Consider the following 26,703-nt stretch of genomic DNA (forward strand, 5'->3'; position numbering starts at 1 on the left):
ACACCATGATCAAGTGGGGTTTATTCCAGGAATGCAAGGATTCTTCAATATACGCAAATCAATCAATGTGATACACCATATTAACACATTGAAGGAGAAAAACCATATGATCATCTCAGTAGATGCAGAGAAAGCTTTTGACAAAATTCAACACCCATTTATGATAAAAACCCTCCAGAAAGTAGGCATAGGGGGAACTTTCCTCAACATAATAAAGGCCACATATGACAAACCCACAGCCAACATTGTCCTCAATGGTGAAAAACTGAAAGCATTTCCACTAAGATCAGGAACAAGACAAGGTTGCCCACTCTCACCACTCTTATTCAACATAGTTTTGGAAGTTTTAGCCACAGCACTCAGAGAAGAAAAGGAAATAAAAGGAATCCAAATCAGAAAAGAAGAAGTAAAGCTGTCACTCTTTGCAGATGACATGATACTATACTTAGAGAATCCTAAAGATGCTACCAGAAAACTATTAGAGCTAATCAATGAATTTGGTAAAGTAGCAGGATACAAAATTAATGCACAGAAATCTCTGGCATTCCTATACACTAGGGATGAAAAATCTGAAAGTGAAATCAAGAAAACACTCCCATTTACCATTGCAACAAAAAGAATAAAATATCTAGGAATAAACCTACCTAAGGAGACAAAAGACCTGTATGCAGAAAATTATAAGACACTGATGAAAGAAATTAAAGATGATACAAGTAGATGGAGAGATATACCATGTTCTTGGATTGGAAGAATCCACATTGTGAAAATGACTCTACTACCCAAAGCAATCTACAGATTCAATGCAATCCCTATCAAACTACCACTGGCATTTTTCACAGAACTAGAGCAAAAAATTTCACAATTTGTATGGAAACACTAAAGACCCCGAATAGCCAAAGCAATCTTGAGAATGAAAAACGGAGCTGGAAGGATCAGGCTTCCTGACTTCAGACTATACTACAAAGCTACAGTAATCAAGACAGTATGGTACTGGCACAAAAACAGAAAGATAGATCAGTGGAACAGGATAGAAAGCCCAGAGATAAACCCACGCACATATGGTCACCTTATCTTTGATAAAGGAGGCAGGAATGTACAGTGGAGAAAGAACAGCCTCTTCAATAAGTGGTGCTGGGAAAACTGGATAGCTACATATAAAAGTATGAGATTAGATCACACCATACATAAAAATAAGCTCAAAATGGATTAAAGATCTAAATGTAAGGCCAGAAACTATCAAACTCTTAGAGGAAAACATAGGCAGGACACTCTATGACATAAATCACAGCAAGGTCCTTTTTGACCCACCTCCTAGAGAAATGGAAATAAAAACAAAAATAAACAAATGGGACGTAATGAAACTTAAAAACTTTTGCGCAGCAAAGGGAACCATAAACAAGACCAAAAGACAATCCTCAGAATGGGAGAAAATATTTGCAAATGAAGCAACTGACAAAGGATTAATCTCCAAAATTTATAAGCAGCTCATGCAGCTTAATAACAATAAAACAAACAACCCAATCCAAAAATGGGCAGAAGACCTAAATAGACATTTCTCCAAAGAAGATATACAGACTGCCAACAAACACGTGAAAGAATGCTCAACATCACTAATCATTAGAGAAATGCAGATCAAAACTACAATGAGATATCATCTCACACCAGTCAGAATGGCCATCATCAAAAAATCTAGAAACAAGAAATGCTGGAGAGGGTGTGGAGAAAAGGGAACCCTCTTACACTGTTGGTGGGAATGTAAATTGATACAGCCACTGTGGAGAACAGTATGGAGGTTCCTTAAAAAACTACAAATAGAACTACCATATGACCCAGCAATCCCACCACTGGGCATATACCCTGAGAAAACCATAATTCAAAAAGAGTCATGTACCAAAATGTTCATTGCAGCTCTATTTACAATAGCCCGGAGATGGAAACAACCTAAGTGTCCATCATCGGATGAATGGATAAAGAAGATGTGGCACATATATACAATGGAATATTACTCAGCCATAAAAAGAAACGAAATTGAGCTATTTGTAATGAGGTGGATAGACCTAGAGTCTGTCATACAGAGTGAAGTAAGTCAGAAAGAGAGAGACAAATACCGTATGCTAACACATATATATGGAATTTAAGGGAAAAAAAATGTCATGAAAAACCTAGGGGTGAAACAGAAATAAAGACACAGACTTACTAGAGAATGGACTTGAGGCTATGGGGAGGGTAGAGGGTAAACTGTGACAAAGCAAGAGAGAGGCATGGACATATATACACTACCAAACGTAAGGTAGATAGCTAGTGGGAAGCAGCCGCATAGCACAGGGAGATCAGCTCGGTGCTTTGTGACTGCCTGGAGGGGTGGAATAGGGAGGGTGGGAGGGAGGGAGATGCAAGCGGGAAGAGATATGGGAACATACGTATATATATAACTGATTCATTTTGTTGTGAAGCTGAAACTAACATACCATTGTAAAGCAACTATACTCCAATAAAGATGTTAAAATGAAAAAAAAAAAAAAAAAAGACTTCGCACTTCCACTGCAGGGGGTGTGGTTTCGATCCCTCGTCGGGGAACTAAGATTCCATATGCTACGCAGCGTGGCCAAAAATTTTAAATAAACAAATAAATGAAGTGTAGTATTTGCACATAAACTCTACATATCCTCCCATATTTTAAATTACCTGTAGATTACTTATAGTAATGAATACAATGTAAATCATATGTAAATAGTTGCCAGTGTGCAGCAAATTCAAGTTTTGATTTTTGGAACTTTCTGGAATTTTTTTTCATGAGTATTTTTCTATCCACTGTTGGTTGAATCCGCAGATGCAGGGCCTGTGGATACTGAGGGCTGACTGTAGAGAAAACTGTGACTATATAGATAGGTTGAATGTGGGCTTGTTTCTAGATCTCAGGCTTATGACGTGTTGTTTCCTTCTATCCCAATCTTGAAATATGACAGTGGGATAGAAGCTCTACAGTACTTTACTTTGCTGCTGAAAACATAATGAATTTCTAGGAAAGTTTAGATGTATTCATGAATGATAGATCTATAATTAATCACTAAATGGAATTTGGGGCTTCATCCCCAGTCTTCTGAGGTTTAAATCAAGGGGCATAAGCCTACTTTCCCATATGGGTGCTGTTTCAAGTATGTGGAAGAGGAACAAAACTTTGTGACCCAAGATGTAGAACTGTGACCAGTGACTGAAAACTAAAGAAGATACACTTTGTCACTGTTAACATGAGGAGCAGTTTTGTAACAAAGTTGTCCAAACATGGAATGAAAGGTAGGGAATTCTTTCTCTTTACACATGGCTTCAGTATATCCTGAATGACAGATTGATGGAGTTGTAGAGGAAACTCAAGTATAGTCCTGTCAGCTCTGAATTTTTATAATAAAATATCCGGAACCGTAATCAGTTGGAGAACATTGGACCAAACGGGCTAAATCTAGAAAAAGTACGGTAAGGTAAGCTGAAACCTGCAGATGGTTGCTTTACCTTTAAAAGTTAATGAGCCACAAACTTGCTTTACATTTTTTAAACAATACTTAAATTTTTAAAAACATAATGAAATGGTCATAGGAAAAGTATAAACAGTATATACGTAGTACACAGAAGGGCATGAAGTGGAAAGTAGTGGCTCTCCACTCCTCCAACCATCATGTTTACTTCTCCAGCTAGTAGTAAGGGAAAGGGAGGGTGGAGAGTCATTCCACGGTGCCTGGCCTGAACAACTGAGTCAATGATGGTGGTGCCATTAATGAAGAGATGAGGTAAGACTTGGAAGAACAAGAAGCTGTGTGGGGCAGTCTTATTAAATTGTCTTATATTGTTTGTCTGATTTAATTCTGTATGTTTTGAATTTTGATTGGCCTCTAGTGACATCTTGTCTTCAAAGATGTCAAATTATTTCAAAAGGAATAGGAGCTGACTTGAAGAGGGTTTTTTGGACAAATTCGGGTTGATTTGAGCATCAAAAAGAATAATAGATTATAACGTGTTATATAAAGAATCCATGAATCCCCATTGGTAGTAAAAAACGGAGGGAGAGAGAGTTCTTTACACAAGAATGCCAATCGATAAATGTAGAAGGAATGATAGAATCAGAAAAAGCATTTTGTAACTCGAAGTGTAATACTTGATTCAGGCAAGAATCATCTATGGATACTAAAGTCATTTGGTAAAAGTTTCTTGGGAAATAGAATACTCCTTTTGTCTCAAATATCACCTCACAAATAATTTACTACTTGTAAAGGAGAAATGTCCCTTTATTTACAGAGAGATCTGACAGTCACCAGCTTAACAAAATTATCAATCTCAGCATCACAGGTAGTGGGAGAGCCCATATCGTGTATCTTCCGATGTGATGCAATAAGAAAAAAAATCACCTATGATGTATTCTCACCCAAATGTTTAACTTAAATCCATAGGTATTTATTATACAATTCCTTCAATTCTTCATTAGGTTTAAAATTTTCAAACAATAAATTTTTTGGAAGTGTTGACCTTAAAACAGCTGTTTTGCCAGCAAAAATGGGTTTATTTGGGAATAGTAGAGAAGTGCAATTTGGGACAAGCAAGCCATAGCAAAAATCAGGCAAATCCGACAAACAAAGGAGAGGAACGTTATAGAGAAAAAGGAGGAAGTTGGAAGGGTTTGTTTTGAATGAAAGTCCATTGGAGAAAAGTGAGAGTTCAGGGTGATGACATTTTCTTATTGGCTGAGTTGCTGGGGTAGTTGATTTGATGTAGGAGATGCAATGTACACTTTTCCTGTTGGGGCCTGTACTTGATTCTTTCCTGTTGATGAGTGTTCTTTTTTTTAATTTTTGGGTTGTTCCACATGGCATGTGGAACTTCCCTGACCAGGGATCAAACCCGTGCTCCCTGCAGTGGAAGCACAGTCTTAACCACTGGACCACCAGGGAAGTCCTGATGAGTATTCTTTTGGGGTCTGTAATTGATAGTTTTTCTCTATTTGAAGTCAAGTGGCACTGCTTAAAAGCTTCCCCTTCTGGCTTCTGACTCCATTTTAGTGAGATTTCCCTTTATTAATTTTCACAAAAGCATGACTTTTAATGACTGTATCATAATTCTATATAGCTGTATATGACAATTTGTTAAATATAAATCTTTCAGTGAGATTATTTTTATAAGTATTTTTATAAATTATTTTATAGGGATGATTTTTATAAATGGTGGTTTTAAACTTTCAAATATTCCTTTGAAACCTATAACAAAGGTAGCGCTAAAAGTAACCTTGAATGACTATGTTACTTTATGAATATTTCACGTATTTCTCCTTGGAGATCCTGTTCTCATTAGCAGCTGAGCCCTGAGTGCCGCAGAAGACTGCATTGATAAAGCTTTGGGAACAGTGAGATGGGGGCACTAGCAACTATACAGGTCCCATGGTTCTATAAGAGTGAGTAGTTCAAAGTGGTTCCCGTAGGAACCTGGTGTTATCTGTCTATAAGTTAAGCCATTAAGCCACAGGTGGCATGTAGTGGTACCTCAGTGTGATTTTTTTTTTTTTAACTGATAACTGGTGAAAGTGAGCACCTTTTCATATGCTTAATGGCCACTTGAATATCTTCTTTTGTGAAATCTCATTCAGATCTTTTACCTGTTTTTCTACTGGTTTGTCTACCTTTTCCTTACTGACCTGTAGGAATTCCTGATCTTTATTGAGTATTTATGTATTGCAAAAAATTTTCACAGGTTCCATTTGAGGACCTCTGATGCCACAGACTGTCCTGAGAGCCTCAGAGGTTAACTTGGGTAATTTGCACCCAGGCTTCTCCCAATACCCCTTCCTTTTCCAACTCTGGAGATAACCACTGGCATTCTGTACTAGCCTTTTTGAACCTCTTTAAAGATTTAGTCTTATCCTGTCACGAGGGCTAGGATCCTAGTGAGGGTTTCCTGTCTGCCATAATGATCAGCCGGGACATTTTCTTCTACCTTTGTGTTATCTCTCTTTGTTTAATGGGCTTCTATCTTTATAATAGTTATCGTTTTAGGAAGCATTAATGTCTAAATCAAGAATCCTCATTGTTTCCAAGGCATTACAAAATTATGGACTACCCAAAAGCATACCACTCTCAATTTATATATATTAATCCTTTTATCTCTAGCTAAACAGCTAGCTAACTGGCAAATTCTGGTGAATGCACTTACTTCTGTCATCTGGGCATATTTTGCCTGTAGCAAGGGGTCACATTCTAGGCGCTGAGATGAGATGTGTCCCAGCATATTCTGCCTCATATTTTCTTGTTTCATTCTTAATATATGACCCATCAACAATGAAGATTAAGTCTGAATTTTCTAGAAGAGTTTCTGTTAAGTCTATTTGGGGCACAGTTTGCCAACAGAGACTAATTTCCCCTTTTTTATGGAATGGAGGAGTAGCAAGGATCAACAAACTTTTTCTGCCAGACAGTAAATGTTTTAGGCTTTGTGGGCCACATAACAGTCTCTGTCGTGTATTCTTTATTTTTTTTTAAAGAATCCTTTAACAGTATAAAAAAAACATTCTTAGCTTATGGGCAGTGTGAAAACAGGCTTTTGGGCTGAATTTGGCCCATGGACCATAGTTTGCTGACCCTTGAAGTATTACAACAATGAATGGAAATGTGTGAGGGATAAAGTAATAGGATTTTATATGAGCTTATCCTCTTGCTGAGACATACTCTGTCTTTCCAGTGAGCAATAAAGATTGTGCAGCAGGAGGACCTTGGAGTTGAAAGAAGATCCTCAAACGAAGTGGACAGAAGACTTTGACTACTGTGGCTATTCTTAGACAGATTGGGTAGTCTTTTGCCACTGGGTCAAGAGAAATTTTAGTAACCTCTTGATCTCTTATGACTCCCATGAAGTTAAGTCAGTACATTGAGGGCTTGTTCAGATCTCTCATGGATGGATTGGTAGAAAAGTTTATGATGATTAGGTAATCTCAGAGTAGAAAGTTGCTGAAGTGCTCATTTTAAATTGCAAAAGATCTGTTCATGTTTAGGTTTCCAGGGAAGAGCTGTAATCATTGAGGACTTGGTTAAATCATTAATAATCATACAATTATAGGAAAATGGGAACCCATTGCCTGCAGTAGTCAGTGAGATCTAGGAGTCTTTGTAATTGTCTCTTAGTTACATGCCTTGGAAAGTTTTGAACAATTTGTAATTTGTCAATAATAAGGGATCTACCTCCGTAGGATATATCATGTATTAGTTAGTATACTTTAATAATGTCATAACTTCTCTTTGGAAATCTTATGTCCTTTCTGAGCTAAAATAGAAAAATGTAATCAATCTTAGATCTTACCTCACCCTTTTTTTTTTTTTAATATTTATTTCTTTAGGCTGCGCTGAGTCTTAGTTGCGGCACACAGGATCTTTGTTGTGGCATGCGGGATCTTTAGTTGCAGCATGTGAACTCTTAGTTGCAGCATGCATGTGGGATCTAGTTCCTGACCAGGGATCGAACCTGGGCCCCCTGCATTGGGAGTGCAGAGTCCACCAGGGAAGTCCCTTACCTCACTTTTTGAACACAATGAAAGATCAGTCACATATTAGACTAGAGTAGAAGCCCATGCAAATTTAAGATCCTTGAGGTACTGGTTGAGGACTTGCTGAAAAATTGGAGGGTGCCTCTGTGAACTCTTGGGGCATAACTATCCAGATGTATTGTTGACTTTCCCAAGGCAAACAAGTGTTGACTATTTTGATCTAAAGGAACACTATAGAAAGACACAGATCTACAAGTGTGAAATATACAGCTTCAGGAGGCAGTGAAGATAATATTTTGGTTTGGTTCTGTAGGAAAGTGAGATGGGAGGGGAAATGAATTATCCTATTTGTGACCCTGAGATACTGAATAAATTTATATCCCTTTCCATTTTGTTTTTGTTCTAATCATGAAGATGGGAGTATTACAAGGATTAGTGTGAGGTATGAGTTCTTTGCAAGGTTTTCAATTGTTGGTTTTAGTCCTTTTAACTTCTGCTTTTAGAGAGTATTGTCTAAATTTGGGTAGACGTTTGGATGAGGTAATCCAGGCCTTGATGGGTTTAGCCCTAATAAAGCTGCCAATATCAGTAGACTTTCCCCCCACACACACACAAAAAGTCAGACTCCTAACAGTGTTGAATTGGGGCTTGGTTTAAATAAGGAGACACCAGTAAATTAGCTATGACCTGATTATTGGTTAGGAAGATTTCAAGGAATGGGCCATTAGGAGAACATTTAATCTAGTAATTCCTTTTACCAATAGATTCCTCCCTGTTAAATTCCCTGGAGTGGTATCATATAGGAGAAAGAAAATGTTCCTGTTAAAAGCCTGCCAGTGAGTTGAGGGTAGTATGTGAGAATGTCTGGAGGTTATTAGAGGTGCCACCACTGAAGTTGTTTGTCAGCTCCAAGGGAGAGGTTCCGTAATAGTGGTAGGGTTTAATTAAGATTGTTACAGCACTAGAAGTAATACGGATTTTGCAAGGTTGTCCTTTAATATTTAGAGAAATTTCTCCTTGTGAGTTTAAGGATAAAATGTGACATTCTCCATCATATCCCCTTCCTTGATCACCCACTTTTTTTTTTATCCTTCACTTTCTTAACAATGGCAGAACTATTGGTTTTCCATTGTCCTTTCTAATTATAGTATCTACAAGTGTCTTTATCAAGAGACTCATTTATTAACTTGGAGGTTCTATACTCCTGCTATTCCTTTGATGGTTATTCTAGGTATTAAAAGATGCATCTTTGACTTAACCATGTGTAATATTAATTGGTGCATTTACTCTTTTCCCAAATAGTACAAGAATATTAGAGCACTTCAACCCCATTTACTCCCCCCATCCCTGACTTAATATGACAGTGTTGTATCTTTTAATTCTGTAAGTTTATACTCTACAAGATATTACCATTGTTGTATACAGTTAATATTCCTTTAGAATTACAACCATTTTTTCCATTTCTTATTCCTTCCTGCATTATTGTGCTTCCTTTTTGGATCATTTTCTTTCTACCTGAAGAATACGCCATAGTATTTTGTTTACTGTGGTACTCTTAACAAATTCTCTCTTTTAGTTTGTCTGAAAATGCCACCATTTTACTGGGTGTAGAATTCTAGATTAGCAATTTTTTGCTTTCAGTATTTTAAGATATTGTTACTCTTCTGTTTTGTGTTGATTCTGTCAAGAAATCAGCTGTTGGTCTAATGAACTGTTCCTTTGCAGGTAATGTGTCTGCATTATCATGCTTCGTTTTGGATCATTTTCTCTACCTGAAGATCACCCTTTTTACTTAGGCTGCTATGATTCATAATGCTTCGTGAATCTGTAATTTTGTCATTAGTTTTGAAAAATTCTCAGCCATTGTCTTATTAAATATTGGTTGTACCCTCTGTCTCTCTTTTGTTTCTTTCTCCTCTCTTGATGGGATCCAATTATATGCATGCTAGCCCTTCTCATCTGTATTACTTATGTCTCTGATTTTCTCCTTCATGGTTTTCATCATTTTGTCATTCTATTCTTTATTTTGAATATTTTCGTATGATATAGCTTCCAGTTCATTAATAATCCCTTCTGCTGTACTTCTTCTGTTTTTAAGTTCGTCCATTGTATTATTAAATGCAGTCATTTTTTCAGTTTTAGAACTTTTTCTTTTCTCCTCAAAAATCTGTTGTGTTCTTTTCTTGGGCATTTGAGATTCTGTCAGAATTCTCAGTGTTTTATCATCTTGAATATTGTATGCTTAGTTAGCCCTTACGAGTCTATTTGTATTGTTTGCAGTTTCTGCTAGTTGTTTTGTCTCCTTGTGTGCTTGGTTATTTTTAACTGTGTTTTAGACATTGTGTTTGAAACTTTTCTGTCGAAATAACTTTATGCCTAGGAGGTAGTATCTTCTAACAATGAGCACCTTTATCTGGTGCCTGAAGGAGCTAGCAATCTGGGACTACATTAATCTGTTTTCAAGCTTTGATATTTGAAGCTGAGCTTCAGTCCTCGTGAGAGTCAGTATAGTTCTTGTTTCTTAGAGTACTGCTCTTTAGGGTGTCAATCAAAAGTGCATGGGCACTCCTTGACACCCTTTCCTTCTTTCTCCTTGGCTTTAGTGGTCCTTGGACTGTAAGTTTTATCTCCTTAGTCGTGCAGGGCTATCAGAGGCATCATTCAGCTCCTCAATAGCCTCTTTGTAGAGCTAAACATATCTCTTTGGCTATCATTAAATCCTGAGTTAGCTTGTCAATTATCTACTTTTTGTACCATATAAATTGTTTTTATTTTATTATAGTTTTTCTTACAGTCTCAGGCCAGTGATATTCTTTTTATTTGTTTGTTTGAATAATTGGAATCCTTTTTTTTCTTTTCAAATGAAATGTTTTGTAGAAAAGTAAGAAGCAATAAAAAGAGGATCTGTTTAGGTTGAAGCAGGGCCAAGGCCTTGATTCTTCTGTACTTCCTTCCCTTTTCCCCTTACTGCTCCTGAGTGATCTCATTAAAATCTTAAGGCTCTGTGAAAGTTTAAAAAATTTGTCTTGAAAGAAAACCTCACATCAGAAGCCTTTAAACATATTTGAGGCATATAAAGAGACATAATAAAAAACATAATGAACACTTTTATTTTTCTACTTAAGGAATAAAACATTAGAAAGTTCAAGCTCCTTGTGCGCCCTTTGTGGGAGGGAGAGTAATGCTTACCCCCACAGAAGATGTCCATGTCCTAAGCCCCAGAGCCTTTGAATATGTTCAGTTAACTGGCAGAGGGAAATTAAATTTGCAGATGGCATTAAGGTTTCTTATCAGTTGACCTTAAAATAGGAAGATTATTCTGGATTAACTGAGTGGGCCCAGTGTAATCACAAAGATCCTTAAAAGTGGAAGAGGGAAATGGAAGAGATGTGGCAGCAGAAGCCAGGTCAGAGCGGCATGGTATGAGAAGGGCTTCACCCATTGTTTCTTGCTTTGAAGATGGAGGAAGAAGCCCATGAGCAAAGGAATGTGGTGGTTGCCTCTGTAAGTTGGAAAGGGCAGGAAACTGATTCTCACCCAGGGCCTCCCAAAAAGAGTGCAGCCTGCTGGCACTCTTCATCTTAGCTCACTGAGACCCATGTTGGACTTCCAACTTACTGCTCTGTAATATAATACATTTGTGTTATTTTAAGCCAAGTTTGTAGTAACTTGTTAGAGCAGCAATAAGAAGCTAATACACCCTCCCTGATCAAATTTACATCTCTCACCCTAGAAGTAACAAACATGCTGCTGTTAAAATTGCTATGGATGCCTTTATCCCTCCATACCATATATGTGTTAAGTAGTGCTGTGAATGTGTTTAAACTTCATGTAAAGGGTATTGAATGGTACTTACCCTGTATCTGTCCAAAGAATTCTTTTCATCTTGCAAAAACTGAAACTCTGTCCCCATTAAGCACTAAGGCCCCATTCTCCCTCCCCCAGCCCCTGAAGACCACCGTTTCATTTTTTGTCTCTAGTACCTCACGTAAGTGGACTTACAGTATTTGTGAGCCATAGGTTTTTAACCTGTTCTCTCCATCATATTTCCCTCATTTCAGTTTTCCCCACATAACAGCTGGTGTGATCTTCTTAAAATGTCACTTTGATCATGTCTCTTCATTGGCTTCTCATTGCATTTTGTGATGACTCACAATCTTTCACATGCCCTCCCCGTCCTGGGTGATTGGGCTTCACCTCCATTGTCACCTCTCATCATTCCCTTCCCTGTTGGACGAGTTTCAGCCCCTCCTAAGCACCAAGTTCCTTCTTGCCTCAGGGAACCTGGTGCCTTGTGGACTGCTGATGTTAACATCTGGAATAAGACCTAACAAATAATAAATATGCATTAAAACAGTTGAATAAGTGAAAACAAACTTTCTATCTATATTTTATTGGAAAAAAGGGGGCCACCCAGCAGAGATTTCTTATCCTGCCTTCTTTTCACCTTAGACCTTGTTAAAGAGCTACCTCACATTTTCTTTGTTCTTTACTGTGGCTTTCTGTTCTAGTTCTCCTCTTTGCCCTTTCTTCTATTACAATGCATTTGGCTTCAAATAATAGAAAATTCTATCTCAAAATGATTTTTCAGTAAGGAAGTTTCGATATCTTACAAAACCCTTAAATCAAGATTTAAGGCAGCCTCCAGCCATTCTCCAGGCGCAGCACCTCACTGTTGTCATTGAGATGCCAGGCTCCTTCCCTCTCTGTCCTGTCGCCTTCAGCATTAGCTTCATCCTGAGGCAGATCCTCTCATGCAGGTAAAATAGTTACAGGCACGTGGGGCTCCGCTTCCTAAGAGAGAGATTCTCTCTTCCAGAGGCTCTTTGATGATCAAGTCACGCCCCCGCCCCTCCTTCTCAGGGAAGCCACCCAGCAGTCTTCACATGACTCATTGGCCAGAATTGGTTCATAGCCTGTCTCTGAACTAATCATAGGCAAGGGAAGTAAAATTACTTTTGGACCATTCTGGCCCACCTGAGGGCTAGGGAGGGCTCATCTTCTTTTTTTGTTTTTTTTTAATATAGTGCACCAAACCGGTCTTGCTCCTTTTTTTAAAAAAAAAAAAGTTTTATTTAGTTGTTTTTGGCTGTGTTGGGTCTTTGGTGCTGTGCACAGGCTTTCTTTTAGTTGCGGCGAGCGGGGGCCCCTCTTCTTGGCGGTGCGCGGGCTTCTCACTGCGGTGGCGTCTCTTGTTGCGGAGCATGGGATCTAGGCGCGTGGGCTTCAGTAGCTGTGGCGCACGGGCTCTAGAGCGCAGGCTCAGTAGTTGTGGTGCACGGGCTTAGTTGTTCCGTGGCATGTGGAATCTTCCTGGACCAGGGATCAAACCTGTGTCGCCTGCATTGACAGGTGGATTCTTAACCACTGCACTAGCAGGGAATCCCCAGGGCTCATCTTCTTTTGAGGCACATAGTTACATTAAGGAAGAGTAAATAAACCTGAACAAAACAGCATTCTGTAAGAAGGAATCAGGAGGAATGGATACTGGGTAAGTAACCAACAGTGTCAACTGCATATATGCTGTGCCAGACCCTGTGACAGCAAGTATTTGTCACTTTTCCTTGAAGGTGTCCCTTCTCCTTTCTAACCTCTAACCCTCTTTGTATGCTCTGGTGCTTCTGTGCTCATCTTGTTTTGATCCTTCTTACCTTTCGTAAACGTGGGCATATTACTTTCAATTTGTATGCAATTGAAGTTATCAGTATAAAGTAGACAGTTATATCTCTAAGATCTTTGTTATAATCCTCATGTTAACCACAAAGCAAAAACCTACAGTTGATATACAAAAGGTGAAGAGAAGGGAATCAACACATGCCACTGCAGAAAATCATTGATTCGTTAAGGAAGTCAGCAAGAGAGGTTGAAAGGAATATGGGAATTACCAGTAAGCCAGAAAACAGTTATTAAGGTAACATTAGTGAGTCCTTATCTATCAATAATTACTCTAAATGTGAATGGGTTAAAATCTCCAATCAAAAGACATAGAGTAACTGAATAAATTAAAAAACAAGACCCAACTATATGTTGCCTGTAAGAAACTCCCTTTAGTGTCAAGGGACACACATAGGCTCAAAGTGAAAGGATGGAGGGCTTCCCTGGTGGCGCAGTGGTTGAGAGTCCGCCTGCCGATGCAGGGGATACGGGTTCGTGCCCCGGTCCGGGAAGATCCCACATGCTGTGGAGCGGCTGGGCCCGTGAGCCATGGCTGCTGAGCCTGCACATCCGGAGCCTGTGCTCCGCAACGGGAGAGGCCACAGCAGTGAGAGGCCCACGTACCACACACACACACACAAAAGTGAAAGGATGGAAAAAGATAGTCCATGCAAGTAGAAACCAAAAGAGAGCAGGAGTAGCTATACTTAAGTCAGATAAGACAGACTTTAACTCGAAACCTGTAGCAAGAGATTCTTTAAAAGCCAATGGTAAAGGGTTTATTTCACCAAGAGAATAATATAGCAATCATAAATATATACCCCCCAACGTTGGAGCACCCAAATATATTAAGTATAAACTAACAGATACAAAGGGGGAAATATGATACAATATGGTAAGGGACTTCGGTAACCCACTTTCATCCAGGCAGAAATCAGTAAGGAAAGATTGGACTTGAACCATACTTTAGACCAAATGGACCTAACAGACATATATATATATATATCACATTCCATCAAACAGCAGCAGAATATACATTGTTCTCAAGCACACATGGAACATTCTCCAGGATAGATCATATGTTAAGCTATAAAACAGGTATTAGCAACTACCACAAGGGTGTGACTCCCTCTCTGAACCTGCCTGTGTGTCTATCCACACGTATTGTACTTTTTCCTCCTAATAAACACTTTACTTGCTTCACTACAAAAAAAAAAAAAAGGTTTTAGCAAATTTAGGAAGATTGAAATCATATCACCTGACTTTTCTGACCACAGTGGTATGAAACTAGAAATCAGTAACGGGAAGAAACCTGCAGAATTCACAGAATGTGGAAATTAACACACTCTTGAATAACCAACCAATGGGTCAGAGAAGAAACTGAAAAGGAGATAAGAAAATACGTTGAAACAAACACAACTGGAAATACAACATATCAAAACTTTTGGGATGTGTTAAAAACAGCTCTATGAAGGAAGTTTATAGTGATACACACCTACAATAAGAAACAAGAAAGATCTGAAATAAACAACCTCACTTTACACCTCAAGGAACTAGGAAAAGAACAAACTAAGCACAAAGTTAGCATAAAGAAGGAAATACCAAAGATCAATGCAGAAATAAATGAAATAGAGACTAGAAAGACGATAGAAAAGGTCAATGAAACTAAGCTGTTTTTTGAAAGATAAACAAAACTGACAAACCTTTAGCTAGACTAAGAAAATAAAGAGACAGGATTATTCAAATAATGTCAGAAATGAAAGACGAGATATTACAAACGGTACCACGGAAATACAAAGGATCATACGAGACTACTATGGACAATTATAAGCCAACAAATTGGATAACGTAGAAGAATGGACGAATTCTTAGAAACATACAACCTACCAAGACTGAATCATGAAGAAATAGAAAATCTGAAGAGACCAAAACGAGTAAGGAAATTGAATCGGTAATTGAAAACCTCCCAACACAGAAAAGCCCAGGACCAGATGGTTTCCTTATGGAATTCTGCTAAACATGTAAAGAAGAATTAACACCAGTTCTTCTCAAACTCTTTCAAAAAATTGAAGAGGAGAGGATCACTGTTAAATTTATTTTTTGAGGCCAACATACCCTGGTACTAAAGCCAGGTAAGGACACTACAAGAAAGAAAAACTACAGTTCAATATTTGATGAATATAGATGCAAAAATTTTCAACAAAATATTTGCAAACCCAGGTCAGCATTACATTAAAAGGTTTATGCATCATGATCAAATGGAATATATCCCTGGCATGCAAAGATGCTTCATCATACGCAAATCAGTAAGTATGATACACCACGTTAATAGAATGAAAGATAAAAATCATATGATCATCTTAATAGATGCAGAAAAAGCATTAGACAAAATATAGCCTTTTTTTAATGATAAAAACTCTCAACAAAGTGGGTGTAGAGGGAAAGTACCTCAAAATAATGAGTCATATATAACAAGCCCACAGCTAACATCATACTCAATGGTGAAAAGCTCCAAGCTGGGTTTTTTCCCCAAGTGGGAAATTAATTTTTCCCACTACCTTTACATTTTGGGATTAATCTAGTTCTGATAATTATGGGTACTTCCCTCCTTTCCTGTAGTCTTATTGTGCCTTTTCTCTTGGCTTCAAACCACTCAGAATGTTAATTTGTTAAATCATAGGTTTTATACACAATTAAAATTTTTTCACCTCTTTGCTCTCTTTCAGTTTTATACAATTGAAAGATTATAGATATGTGAATGCTACAAATAAAACTTGAACATTCAGGTGGTCTTTTATTTTAAGGTATCAGACCTATTTTTTTGTTGTTCATAGAATATATGACAACAGCTTTAAATGAAAAGTTTTTGATAGCTTATATCTGCTCATTGCCAGATAAGTTGTTAGTTAGACACTGACAGGAGCAGAGTTTGAGAGTGTGTGTGTGTGTGTTTGTGTGTTTTAATGACAAGCAAAATAGTGTGTTAGCTCATGTAGATAGAGGAGGTGTGTTCATTCACACGTGACCCATTTGCACTGTGGTGAAGCTGCCTGAGAGTATTTTAACTGGAAGCAATTTGTAAACGAGTTGGTAGCCACACTTTCAGAACAAACTGATAGAGCCTTGTGGGGAGATATTTTCTGGAATGACTGCCTGTGTTTGAGGTCCAGGTTTGCTGCTGTCTAGCCTTGTGACTTTGGATTCTCTGTCCTTGTATGTAAGATAGGATAATGATTGTAAGTTGTTGTGAGTCATTATTAAACACAACTCTTGCTGTATAAGGGATAATCTGTCATAGCTATGTAAACTGTATAATAACCATGGTACATTTTTTCTTCATGAAACACCTGTATAATTATTCTCATGTCTATTTGAGTTAAAATAGTACAATGGCCAGTTAGTAACTTAACTATACTAAAAAATTATTTTCTTCTTCCTCTTCCTCTGTGTATACATATACACACATGTATATTGGGATGTATATCTGTATATATCTCTCTGTATATATGGGTAAGTATACATGTATATATGTATACACTATATATGTATACATGTACACACATTTACACATGTATTTTAAATATATTTATGTACGTGCATAAATATTTATACAGAAAGCATGTATGCATCCTCTCTATACATAACTACATACACGCAAAACACATTTTATGTAAATTGTTCCAGATCATGTGAGGCATGGACTTTAACATGTGTTTATCTTAAGTGCTTAGTGTAGTACTTGGTATGTGGAAAGTGCTTGTTACGCATTGTCATCATCTCCTGGGAGTCCCACTCTTTGTCTCCCTGTCTGGAAGTCACATTTGTTGAATATACACTTGTGGAGAAATAGGCTTTCTGGTATTTGGGGAAGTTGAGGGCAGAGGTATGCTTCCCACTCCTGGGAAATGTCTCTGCTTCCTCCCCGCAGGTGACCTTGCTCCCAGAATTAGGAGAACACAGGGCTTATAAATCTACTAGTAGAGTGATTTTTTGCAGAATGGTATGAAAGTGCCAAATACAAAAGATTACTATTGATATTGCTGCAAGACGTAAGCTTCTCCAATCTGACCCGACCCCGGCCGGCAGCTAGTGCCCCCCCAGCCCTGCCCACTTGGAGATATACTGCATCTTTTCTTATTCTGTGCAGCCATCTCGTTTCTGGTGAGATGTTACATCCTTAGCTAATTACAGTGAGTCCCTGGCCAATTTTACCTTATGTGTGATTGAGGTGGGGCAGGGCTGGAAGGAAACGGGAGAAAGAGACAGGTTTCTTCTTTCCTGTGAAGCCCAGCACCTGTATCTGGGATTGTTCTTAGGCAGCCGGCTTGAGTTTATCACTCTTTAATTCCACTGCTGTTCACTTATGTATTGAAAATAGCAAAATTTATAGTTTGGGTACTTGTTATTTGATTTTTGGATTATTGACAATAGCTTCCTAATTAACATTCTTGCATCCAATCTTTTTTTTTTTAGATTTTGAGATTAATTCTGATTGAGGTTGACAATTCTTATTCATTATGGTATTCAACAAATATAAAGTATAACTGCATGGATTTAATACACTTTATAAAAAATTGAAATATAGTTGATATACAATATTATGTTAGTTTCAGGCGTATAACATAGTGATTCAACTTTTTTTTCTTTTTTTAACACCTTTATTGGAGTATAATTGCTTTACAATGGTGTGTTAGTTTCTGCTTTATAACAAAGTGAATCAGCTATACATATACATATATTCCCATATCTCCTCCCTCTTGCGTCTCCCTCCCACCCTCCCTATTCCACCCTTCTAGGTGGTCACAAACCACCTAGCTGATCTCCCTGTGCTATGTGCTTGCCTCCAATCTTGATCCTACTAGTGTGTGCTGATGTTGTGTGATTTTTAAGTCTAATCTAATCAGATCTTAATTTTATTGTGTTTAACATTGTCAAATATCTATGTAATTCTGTTGAAATTTTCATAAATTTTACATATCTTTGGCATTTGCCAAATTTAACTCTCCTCCCACCATAATTTTTCCCCCGTAATTTTAGGAAGTTTTATTTTTGTACTTGAGTAGTGATAGTTCCATTTAACTGATTGTTTTTGCTGTTTTTTGTACATGGAATTGAGTTGAAAATACTGCTCGATACATGGCATCCTGGCATTGTCAGTCTGTACAAGGCCCTACGTTTTTCTTTATTTTTCATCCTCTCATCTCTGTCCCATTCTCTTCTTCCATTATAATAGGCTCCCATTCTTATGAATTTAAAAGGTAGATTAAGGGAAAAACATTTATAGGGTACCTTAATAGCACATCAATCTTGAGTACTTATTCACAATAATACTTGGAGTACAACACGTTAATATTTAAGAAATATTCAGGTGTATTCACATGCCCGATGTAATGCTACTTTTAAGAAGAAAATGTTTGGGGCCAAGTAGAAATAAATTAGGCAGATATGCGAAATAGCAGGGAAGACCAGTTATTAGGGAGGAAAATATTACACATTAATTTCTGTTTTCATTGTTGCTCATTTCTTCTAGCACGAATATTAAGGAGAAAAAGAATGATTATATGACCAGTGTCAAAATATAGTTCTTGAAGTCAGGATGCCTGATTATATAACTTTACTCTTTGTAGAGTTATGTTCAGAAAAATGACACTGGGAAGGTGATCTAAGAAAGATAGGTTGGTAGTTGTCTTTGATGGAAACCCCCTACATTTAGTGATATCTGATCATGTTACTGTAATCTTGTAACTAAACAGACAGAAAGGACCAGGAGTTTCTTTCCAGTTTCCAAGGTTAGAAATACTTTTTAAGCTCTGCATAGCTTTTTTTCCAAACAAGGTAAAGATGTGTTTGAAGTATGAGAGCTAACAAATTGAGCTTAAATCCCACAAGATAATGCAGAGGAGAGAGATTCATAGCTAGGTTTACAAGAAGCTTTGTAACTTCTTGGAGTTTGGCCTCTGGAGTTGCCAAGAGACTTGAAAGTACCTCCTGTTGGGTCTATCTTGCTCACTGGTGTATCTCAGGTACTATAGCTGTGCCGAGCACAGGAATGCCCCCAAATCAAGAATTAGTAGGTCTAATAATCTTTTAAATAAGCTTATGTCATTAACCAGCAAGTTAACTTGTGGATTTCATTTGTCAGAATGATCAAAAGAGCAAAACATGTTAACTACGACAAGGAATTTTAAGCAAAGTATAGCATGGCTAGTTAGAATGTGTTCTCTAAGAGCTGACCCGATGTAAATTAAAGGGACTGGTGTTTCAATTTGCTTTAATGCATTGTGACTTCATGTAAGGTAATTGGGCATCATGAATGTTACAGGCCACCGAATGCACCTGTAGGAAAGTTTACTTGCCTGCTGCAGCAAGGGCAAGTGCACAACCTGGGAACCAGAGCAAGTGGGGCTTCGTCGGTAGGTTTGGGCTGAATGATTCTAAGGAGAGATTGGGAAGTAGACCAGCTCTGCATTGGATACTGTTGTGAGGTGGGGTCAGTTTGGTAATTGGGTATCTGAGTATTCTGTTCAGAGGTAGGCGGAATGAAGCAGAGCTGGGGACTCATTGGTAAGAGAGCAGTAATCACTCAAAAAAGGGCCATTTTAGTCATTTTGCCATTCTGGTGTGGCCTTGGGCAAAACTTTATTTCCTGTTTGCCTTTTCTACAGAGGCCTTGCTGCTAATCTGTTAGGGATATCACAATCTGATTTTCAGTGGGGTTTATTTTCACTTTCTTAGTCCCTCTTTTTGGCCAGATTCAGCCATTGAGGATATTGTTCTGTGAAATCCAGATCTTCTCTGTGCTGGAATTCTGTTGATCAGGAGACTTCAGAGAGTCTCATCTACTGTTGGACTGCAGTCAGTTCTTTGTGACTACTTTTTGTTGTTGTGGGGTCAGTTATTGAATCATGCAAAGCAAAAATGGCTGTGCACATATAAGACTCTGGAGATCACATTTGAACTCTAGAACACTGACAAATGCTGAGAGATTACGGACAGTTTGTAGTCTACTTCTAAGCCAAGAGCCAAGGTCCCAAGTGTGGTTTTGGTGTAGACAGAAACTTTCCTAGGTTTGACATCAGAGGGGCTGTCTGTCTTATTTACTATTTTAGTTTACCATTTTATGGACTTCCCTGGTGGTGCAGTGGTTAAGAATCTGCCTGCCAATGCAGGGGACGTGGGTTCAAGCCCCGGTCTGGGAAGATCCCACATGCTGCGGAACAGCTAAGCCCGTGCACCACAACTACTGAGCCTGCGCTCTAGAGCCTTCAAGCCACACTACTGAAGCCTGCGCGTCACAACTACTGAAGCCCATGCACCTAGAGCCCGCGTGCCGAAGAGTAGCCCCTGCTCGCCACAGCTAGAGAAAGCCTGCGAGCAGCAACAAAGACCCAGTGCAGCCAAAAAGAAATAAAAAACAAAACAAAACAAAAGAAAGAGTTGCTTAGTAGTTGAGTGTAATTGCCCAAGAACTAGAGTGAGCTGAGTTGCACCCAAAAGAAAGTGGCTACAATCTCAACAGTTGGCTTGTTTGCATATTTTAGTGAAATCCTGAGCAAATTGCAGCCAGGTATGAGACTCATACAAGGAGTGACTGGGGATGCAAAGAGCAATATTATAGATATCATTGTTAGAGATAACAAGTATCTGTTAAAAATTCAGAAATTTAAAGCAGCAGAGAGGAAGGGAAGAGCTGGCGGTGCGGGAAGGTGGGGAAAGCATGCAGATTAAAGCCTGACTGTCTTTGGTTCTGGCCATTTAGATTTTGTTCCATAAGCCCTGGGGGTGGAAGCTCTCTCTCTCATGCTGCTTGATCCAAAGGTCTTGGGTATAAGCTTTCTCATTCTAAGACCATCTTCTGGACGATTCTTAGCAATCCTCAATTTGGGGTCTCTGGCTGGACAGTCTTCCAGTAACTTGAGGAAGTGTTGTGTTGTTGTAATTGAGAGCTATGGATCCAAGGAGTTTTACTGCAGAATATGGCAAGGTCATTTCCATGGGGGTTCAAGTACAGTCTTTCCCTAATGATGCTTCAAAAATAGCCAAACACCTAATCCGAGCGCATGTAGAGCTGATTAAGTGTCTGGCAAGGGAAGATAGTTGTTTACATCAGTGATAAGGTTGAACAGTTCTGGAAAATTATTTTGTTAACCAGAATTATTATGTCACATAATTATCATTTCTTTTCTGTGATGGAAATAATTAAGATATAGTCTCTTAGCAACTTTGAAGTTTGTAATACGGTATTGTTGTATATAATCACTGTGCTGTGCAGTAGATCTCCGGGATTAGAGCTCCAGGATTTTTTATCTTCTTATTGCAAGTTTTACTCTTAAACAACATCTCCTCAGTCCCCTAGCCCCCAGCCCCTGGTAACCACTATTCTACTTTCTGTATTTACGAGAGACTGCACATATAAGTGATATGCATGCAGTATTTGTCCTTGTCTGTCTGACTTGTCTCACCTAGCATAATGCCTTCAAGGTCTACCCATGATCCATGTTACCACAAATGGCAGGATTTCCTTCTTTCTCGTGGCTGAATAATATTGACCCTTTTTAAGTGGCCGTTACCCATCTTCACTGGAAGCTTGTAAAATCTACTGCTTGTCTCCACTTTTCTGAAATGCCTAAATATTGTCTTGATGTGCATCTGTTTTAATTCATTTGTGGTAGGAACTCACTGAACCCTTCCAGGTTTACAAATCCTGTCCTTCAGTTTGGGGAGTTTCCTTGAATTACTTTGTAAGTTTTCTTCCTCTCTTTTCTCTGTTCTTTTTTTCTGAAACTCCTAATTATTTGTGTGTTGGATTTCATGGACTGGTTCTCTAGTTCCCCTATTTTTATTTCACATTTCTCTAACTTTGTTTTATTGCTCTGTTTTCTAGGCTCTCTCTTCAGTTTATCTTCTACCCAGCCAGTTCTGCTTCCAGATGGATCTTGTCCTCTCAAGTCTCTGCTTTGGAGGATTTGGCTCTGCAAATCTAATTGGTTCTCAGCTTTCTTTGCTATCAGCTTCTTATTTGGTTTTCTTGGATCCTTGTCATCAGCTACTGTTCTACTGTTTGTCCACTTACATTCTAGTTTCCAAATTTTTATGCTATCTTCTCTCTCATTTTTCATCCTTATGGGTTTATGTCTTTAAAATTTTTTCTTTGCCATAGTCTTAGTAGGGTGTTAGGAGGGGAGTGAAATTTGATATGTGTTCAGTACTCTATTTTACCAAAACACTACTCATTTTTTTTTAACCACTCCTTTATAGCCATTTTATATTTTTGACTTCCCCTCCCATCTGTTAAAGGCAAGTGTTCATCATGGCTGTGCTCTCTTCTTTTTGGTCTTCTCACATGACACACTTTCTCTCAACTTTGTTTATTTATTTTTAAATGTGATGTTTTCTTGTCATACTCATTTGTTTTGTACACTCCTTGAAGTGAAGTATACATATTCTGCACCCTTTGGAGAGAGCTGGCATGAAAGTCCCCCTCCCACCCTACCTCTGTCTGTTTCTAAGGTAGGCAAACCTCAGGGCTGTCCATGTGTTTCCATGATTTTAAGCTGCTGCCGGTCTTTGCTGTTCTCTGAGCATGCCAGATCCTGTCTGTGCTTCTGTATTTTTATACATGCTTTTCCCACTCCCTGGGATGCCTCATATAACTACTGATTTCTTTTCCCAGCCCCTCCTTCCTTTCCTGACAAACTTCTTAAGTCTTAAGAATCTCTGCTTAAGTAGACTCTTTCTGAAGCTTTCTTTCATCTTCCTTCAACCCTTCAAGGTATAGTTAGTTGATCATTCCCTCTGTTTATGGTACTATTATATAGAGCACTGTACTGCAGTTATCACTGATACAATCTGACTACTTCGACTGGATCATGACTGAACGTAGGGAACGAATCTTTTTCCTCTCCAGGGTGCCTTTTTACAAAAAAGTGTTGTGTGCATGGCTAGAGAGATAAGTGTGCTCTGTAAACCACAAAGCACTATTATGTTATGATGGTAATTATTATTAGGTGATTTTTAAGAGGCAGTTGCATTTTTGATAATCACATCTTTTCAAAGTTTTTTTGTTCTCCCATTTTACCTTTCTTTCTGATAACTTACTTTTATAAAATATAAAACATTAACTACTTGGGATGGGGGAGAGAACTGATTGCAGATTAGAATTTTTTAGCTCATTTTGAAGACATTTTCACATGGCTGTCTTTAACAAAGAGAAAGTCCAGGGGGTGTTGTCAAGGAGGTGAGTTAGTCTCTGGTTTAATTTATTTCCTTCCCCACCGTTCTCTCTCTCTTTCCTTAGAAGGCTCAAGTCTAGGAAGTTATCCTCAACAGTAGATATAACAGAACCTGTTACACTCCTGGGTTGACCATCTGGTTAAATCAGTACCATGCACATGAACTGTCTAATCTCTAACAGATTTATTCTGATCCCAATTTCATTTTAGTTTTGTGTCACCCTCTTTAATGTCTCCTTTAATTCTTTCAGAAATCATTCAGACTTGGTGAACATTAAGTACAGATATTCTTAGTGTATTTTTAACATAATGTGTGCCCATGGTGCTTTACAGGAAAGTACTTGTAAATCTGATTGTCGTAAAACAAATCTTTTTTCAGAAAAATAATGTAATTGTGATTTGTTTTTACAACTAAGGATGTGGTGTAAATATGTTATAAAAGGAAAGATAAAGTTACATAAACTTTATGGATAACTTAAAATGATAAAGTATTAAACTTACTGATTTTATAAGGAGTTACTCATCTGTTCAGTCAAACCTTAACTCCGGCTCTATCACTCTGCCCTTACTTTTAGTTTTTTTTTTTTTTTTTTTTTTTTTGCAGTACGCGGGCCTCTCACTGTTGTGGTCTCTCCCGTTGCGGAGCACAGGCTCCGGATGTGCAGGCTCAGCGGCCGTGGCTCACGGGCCCAGCCGCTTCGCAGCATGTGGGATCCTCCTGGACCGGGGCACGAACCCGTATCCCCTGCATCAGCAGGCGGACTCTCAACCACTGCGCCACCAGGGAAGCCCCCTTACTTTTAGTATTTGACCTCATTTCCAACATCAGAAAAATAATGAAAGCCATCAAAATGAGAACTCCCCTGACTTTTTGCCTCTGAACCAACTTCTTTGCACCGGTATCTATCCTTTCCTCCCTCCTTTGTCTTCCTGTTAACAGTGGAAGACACATTTCTCCTTCTCGCTCTGAATCTAATCTCTCCCCAGCATTTCAGTCTTTGCTCTTCTCCCTCTCATCTCCTTCTCTCTGGGTTCTTCCTTTCAGTACTTAACATAATCAAGCCTCTTACATCTTAAAAAAAATTCTTTAACCTTGTGCATTCCTCCAGCTGCTGCCTTATTTTATCACCTTCAAAGAATTACCTACTTTTATTGTCTCAGTTAACTTATGCCCCCTTCATTCCCCAGCCTTCTGCAGTATCTGCCAGACGTCACTGCGACTATTTTTGCCTAGTCCAGTGTCCCCTGGTGACTTGATCGTTGCTAAATTCAGTGGACACTGCTCGCTCCTCACCTCACTAGACTTCTCGGCGACTTTGGATACTGTTTACTGTTCTGCCCTTTTTGGAAAATCCTTTTCTTACCAGTCCTGCTCTTTGGTCTCGCCTCATGTACTCTCCTGGGTTGGTTGACAGTGTGCATATGCTGACATCTTCAGCTTTCTCTTGAGCTTTAGACGTGCTCATTCAGCTTGCCATCCCCACGTAGGTGTCTCACAGGTACCAGACTCAGCCTGCGCACAGTGGAGCCATCATCCTCCTGTTCCCTTGGACCTTTTCCTCCTGCTGTGTTTCCTGTTCCGGGGGATGATGTTGTGTTGGCCTGTTCCCTGGGGCAGGAGTCATTATGTCTGACCCCATCTCCTTCCTCATTCCCAGGGTTCTGTCCTTTGTGCTGCTGGTCTGCCTTCCGTCGCTCCAGTCTGTCCCCTTGGCAGCAGCCAGCATCATCTCCCACCTGAGTAGTTTGGACACTGTGGACTTGGCTGGTCTCTCGGTTTCCTGTCTTTATTTACTGCCCCCCAACATTTAAAAGGCCGCCAAAGCAGAGGAGGATTGATATTCTCCTGTTTAAAAATTGTTAACAGAGCGTCTCCTCTTGTTCTTGGAGTATAAAAAGACTTTTATGATCTGGTTCCTAACTGTATCCCCATCCTCATCTCCCGTTGTTTAATGTATGTTCTTCAAGTGCTTTTCCCTCACCTCATGTGCCCTCACACTTTGTTCCCCTCTTAACACACACACACACACACACACACACACACACACACACACACACAGAGCACAGTTTTCAAAGTGCGATCTGAGAAGCTCTAGGTGTCCTCAAAATCCTTTCAGAGGGTCGGCAAGGTCAACACTGTTTTCATAACAGTGCTATGTTATATGCCTTTCTTCATGCTGATTCTCACGAGTGTACAGTGGGTTTTTCTCAAAGGTGACGTGACACGTGATGATGCCATTGCTCTGGTGGATAATGGATATGTGCTTTCGTAGGTTGTGTTTTTTAAGAGTTCCCATTTTTCAATTCTAAGAGGGTTAATATTGATAGAACAAACAGAACCTCTTCAGGGTCCTCAGAGACATCTAAGAGAGTAAAAGGGTCCTGAGTCCAGAAAGTCTGAGGACTGCCATTTGGGCCTCAGTGAGATGGAATTTCCTCTGAGAAGGCTTTGCCTGGGTCTCCAGGCAAAAGAGTGACTTTTGGGTAGCTCTGCGGTTCGTACTTGCTCTGTCACAGCATTATCATATTGTCTTGTGGTGGGTTAGTTATCTCTCACCGCCAGTAGCCACAGAAAGCTCCATAAAGGAAGGAATTCCCTTGTATCCCCAGGACTTAGCACAGTTCTGGAGACACAGTAAGTGCTCAGTAAACATATGTCGAGTGAATCCCTTTGAAGGTATTTGGGGATATGAACTATATAACATGTTTTAAATTATAACCATTTTGTACTTTATGAATGATGCATTCATTTCTTAATTTTTTTGACACCCCAATATCCAAATGGGCTTTAAGAGACCGTGTTTTATATATGCACGCACACACGCGCGCGCGCGCACACACACACACACACACACACAGGAAGTGTATACATATTAGAGCAGAAAGAACCTATTATTGGAAGTCAGGAGCTTCATTTCTGAATCTTTCTCTTCTGCAAATAACCATAGAGCCTTGGACAAGTCTTTTTATTCCTTGGAATCTAACTTTCCTCATCAAGTAATGGGATTGGAATAGATTACCTGAAGTTTCTCCCATATGAAATTATGTGATTATATGTGAAAGGTGTCGAAGTGTATGTGATTTATATTTATTTTTTATTTTATTAAAAATGCACATACATTTAGATTTATCTGTATATTAAAATAACTTTGTTTTTACAGGAAAGATGATAAAGACTATGCTTTAAAACAAATAGAAGGAACCGGGATCTCTATGTCGGCATGTAGAGAAATAGCAGTAAGTGAAGCTCTTTTTATCATCGTTACTGTCAGCTGATTTATGGGTGTCATCTATATAGGTCTC

General features: G+C 38.8%; 1 protein-coding gene across 6 annotated transcripts in view; it reads left to right on the forward strand.

The window, feature by feature from the left end:
* CDK8 (cyclin dependent kinase 8) overlaps positions 1–26,703 on the forward strand; it is a 121,281-nt gene that overhangs the window by 25,517 nt on the left and 69,061 nt on the right. For all 6 annotated transcript variants that reach the window (XM_030882642.2, XM_030882643.2, XM_030882650.2 and 3 more), the window contains exon 2: positions 26,562–26,637. In XM_030882642.2, the coding sequence (XP_030738502.1) occupies positions 26,562–26,637 (76 nt within the window). The remainder of the gene's footprint in view (positions 1–26,561; positions 26,638–26,703) is intronic.

This window comes from Globicephala melas, chromosome 18, assembly GCF_963455315.2.
Source record: "Globicephala melas chromosome 18, mGloMel1.2, whole genome shotgun sequence".
NCBI classification, from domain to species: Eukaryota; Metazoa; Chordata; class Mammalia; order Artiodactyla; family Delphinidae; genus Globicephala; species Globicephala melas.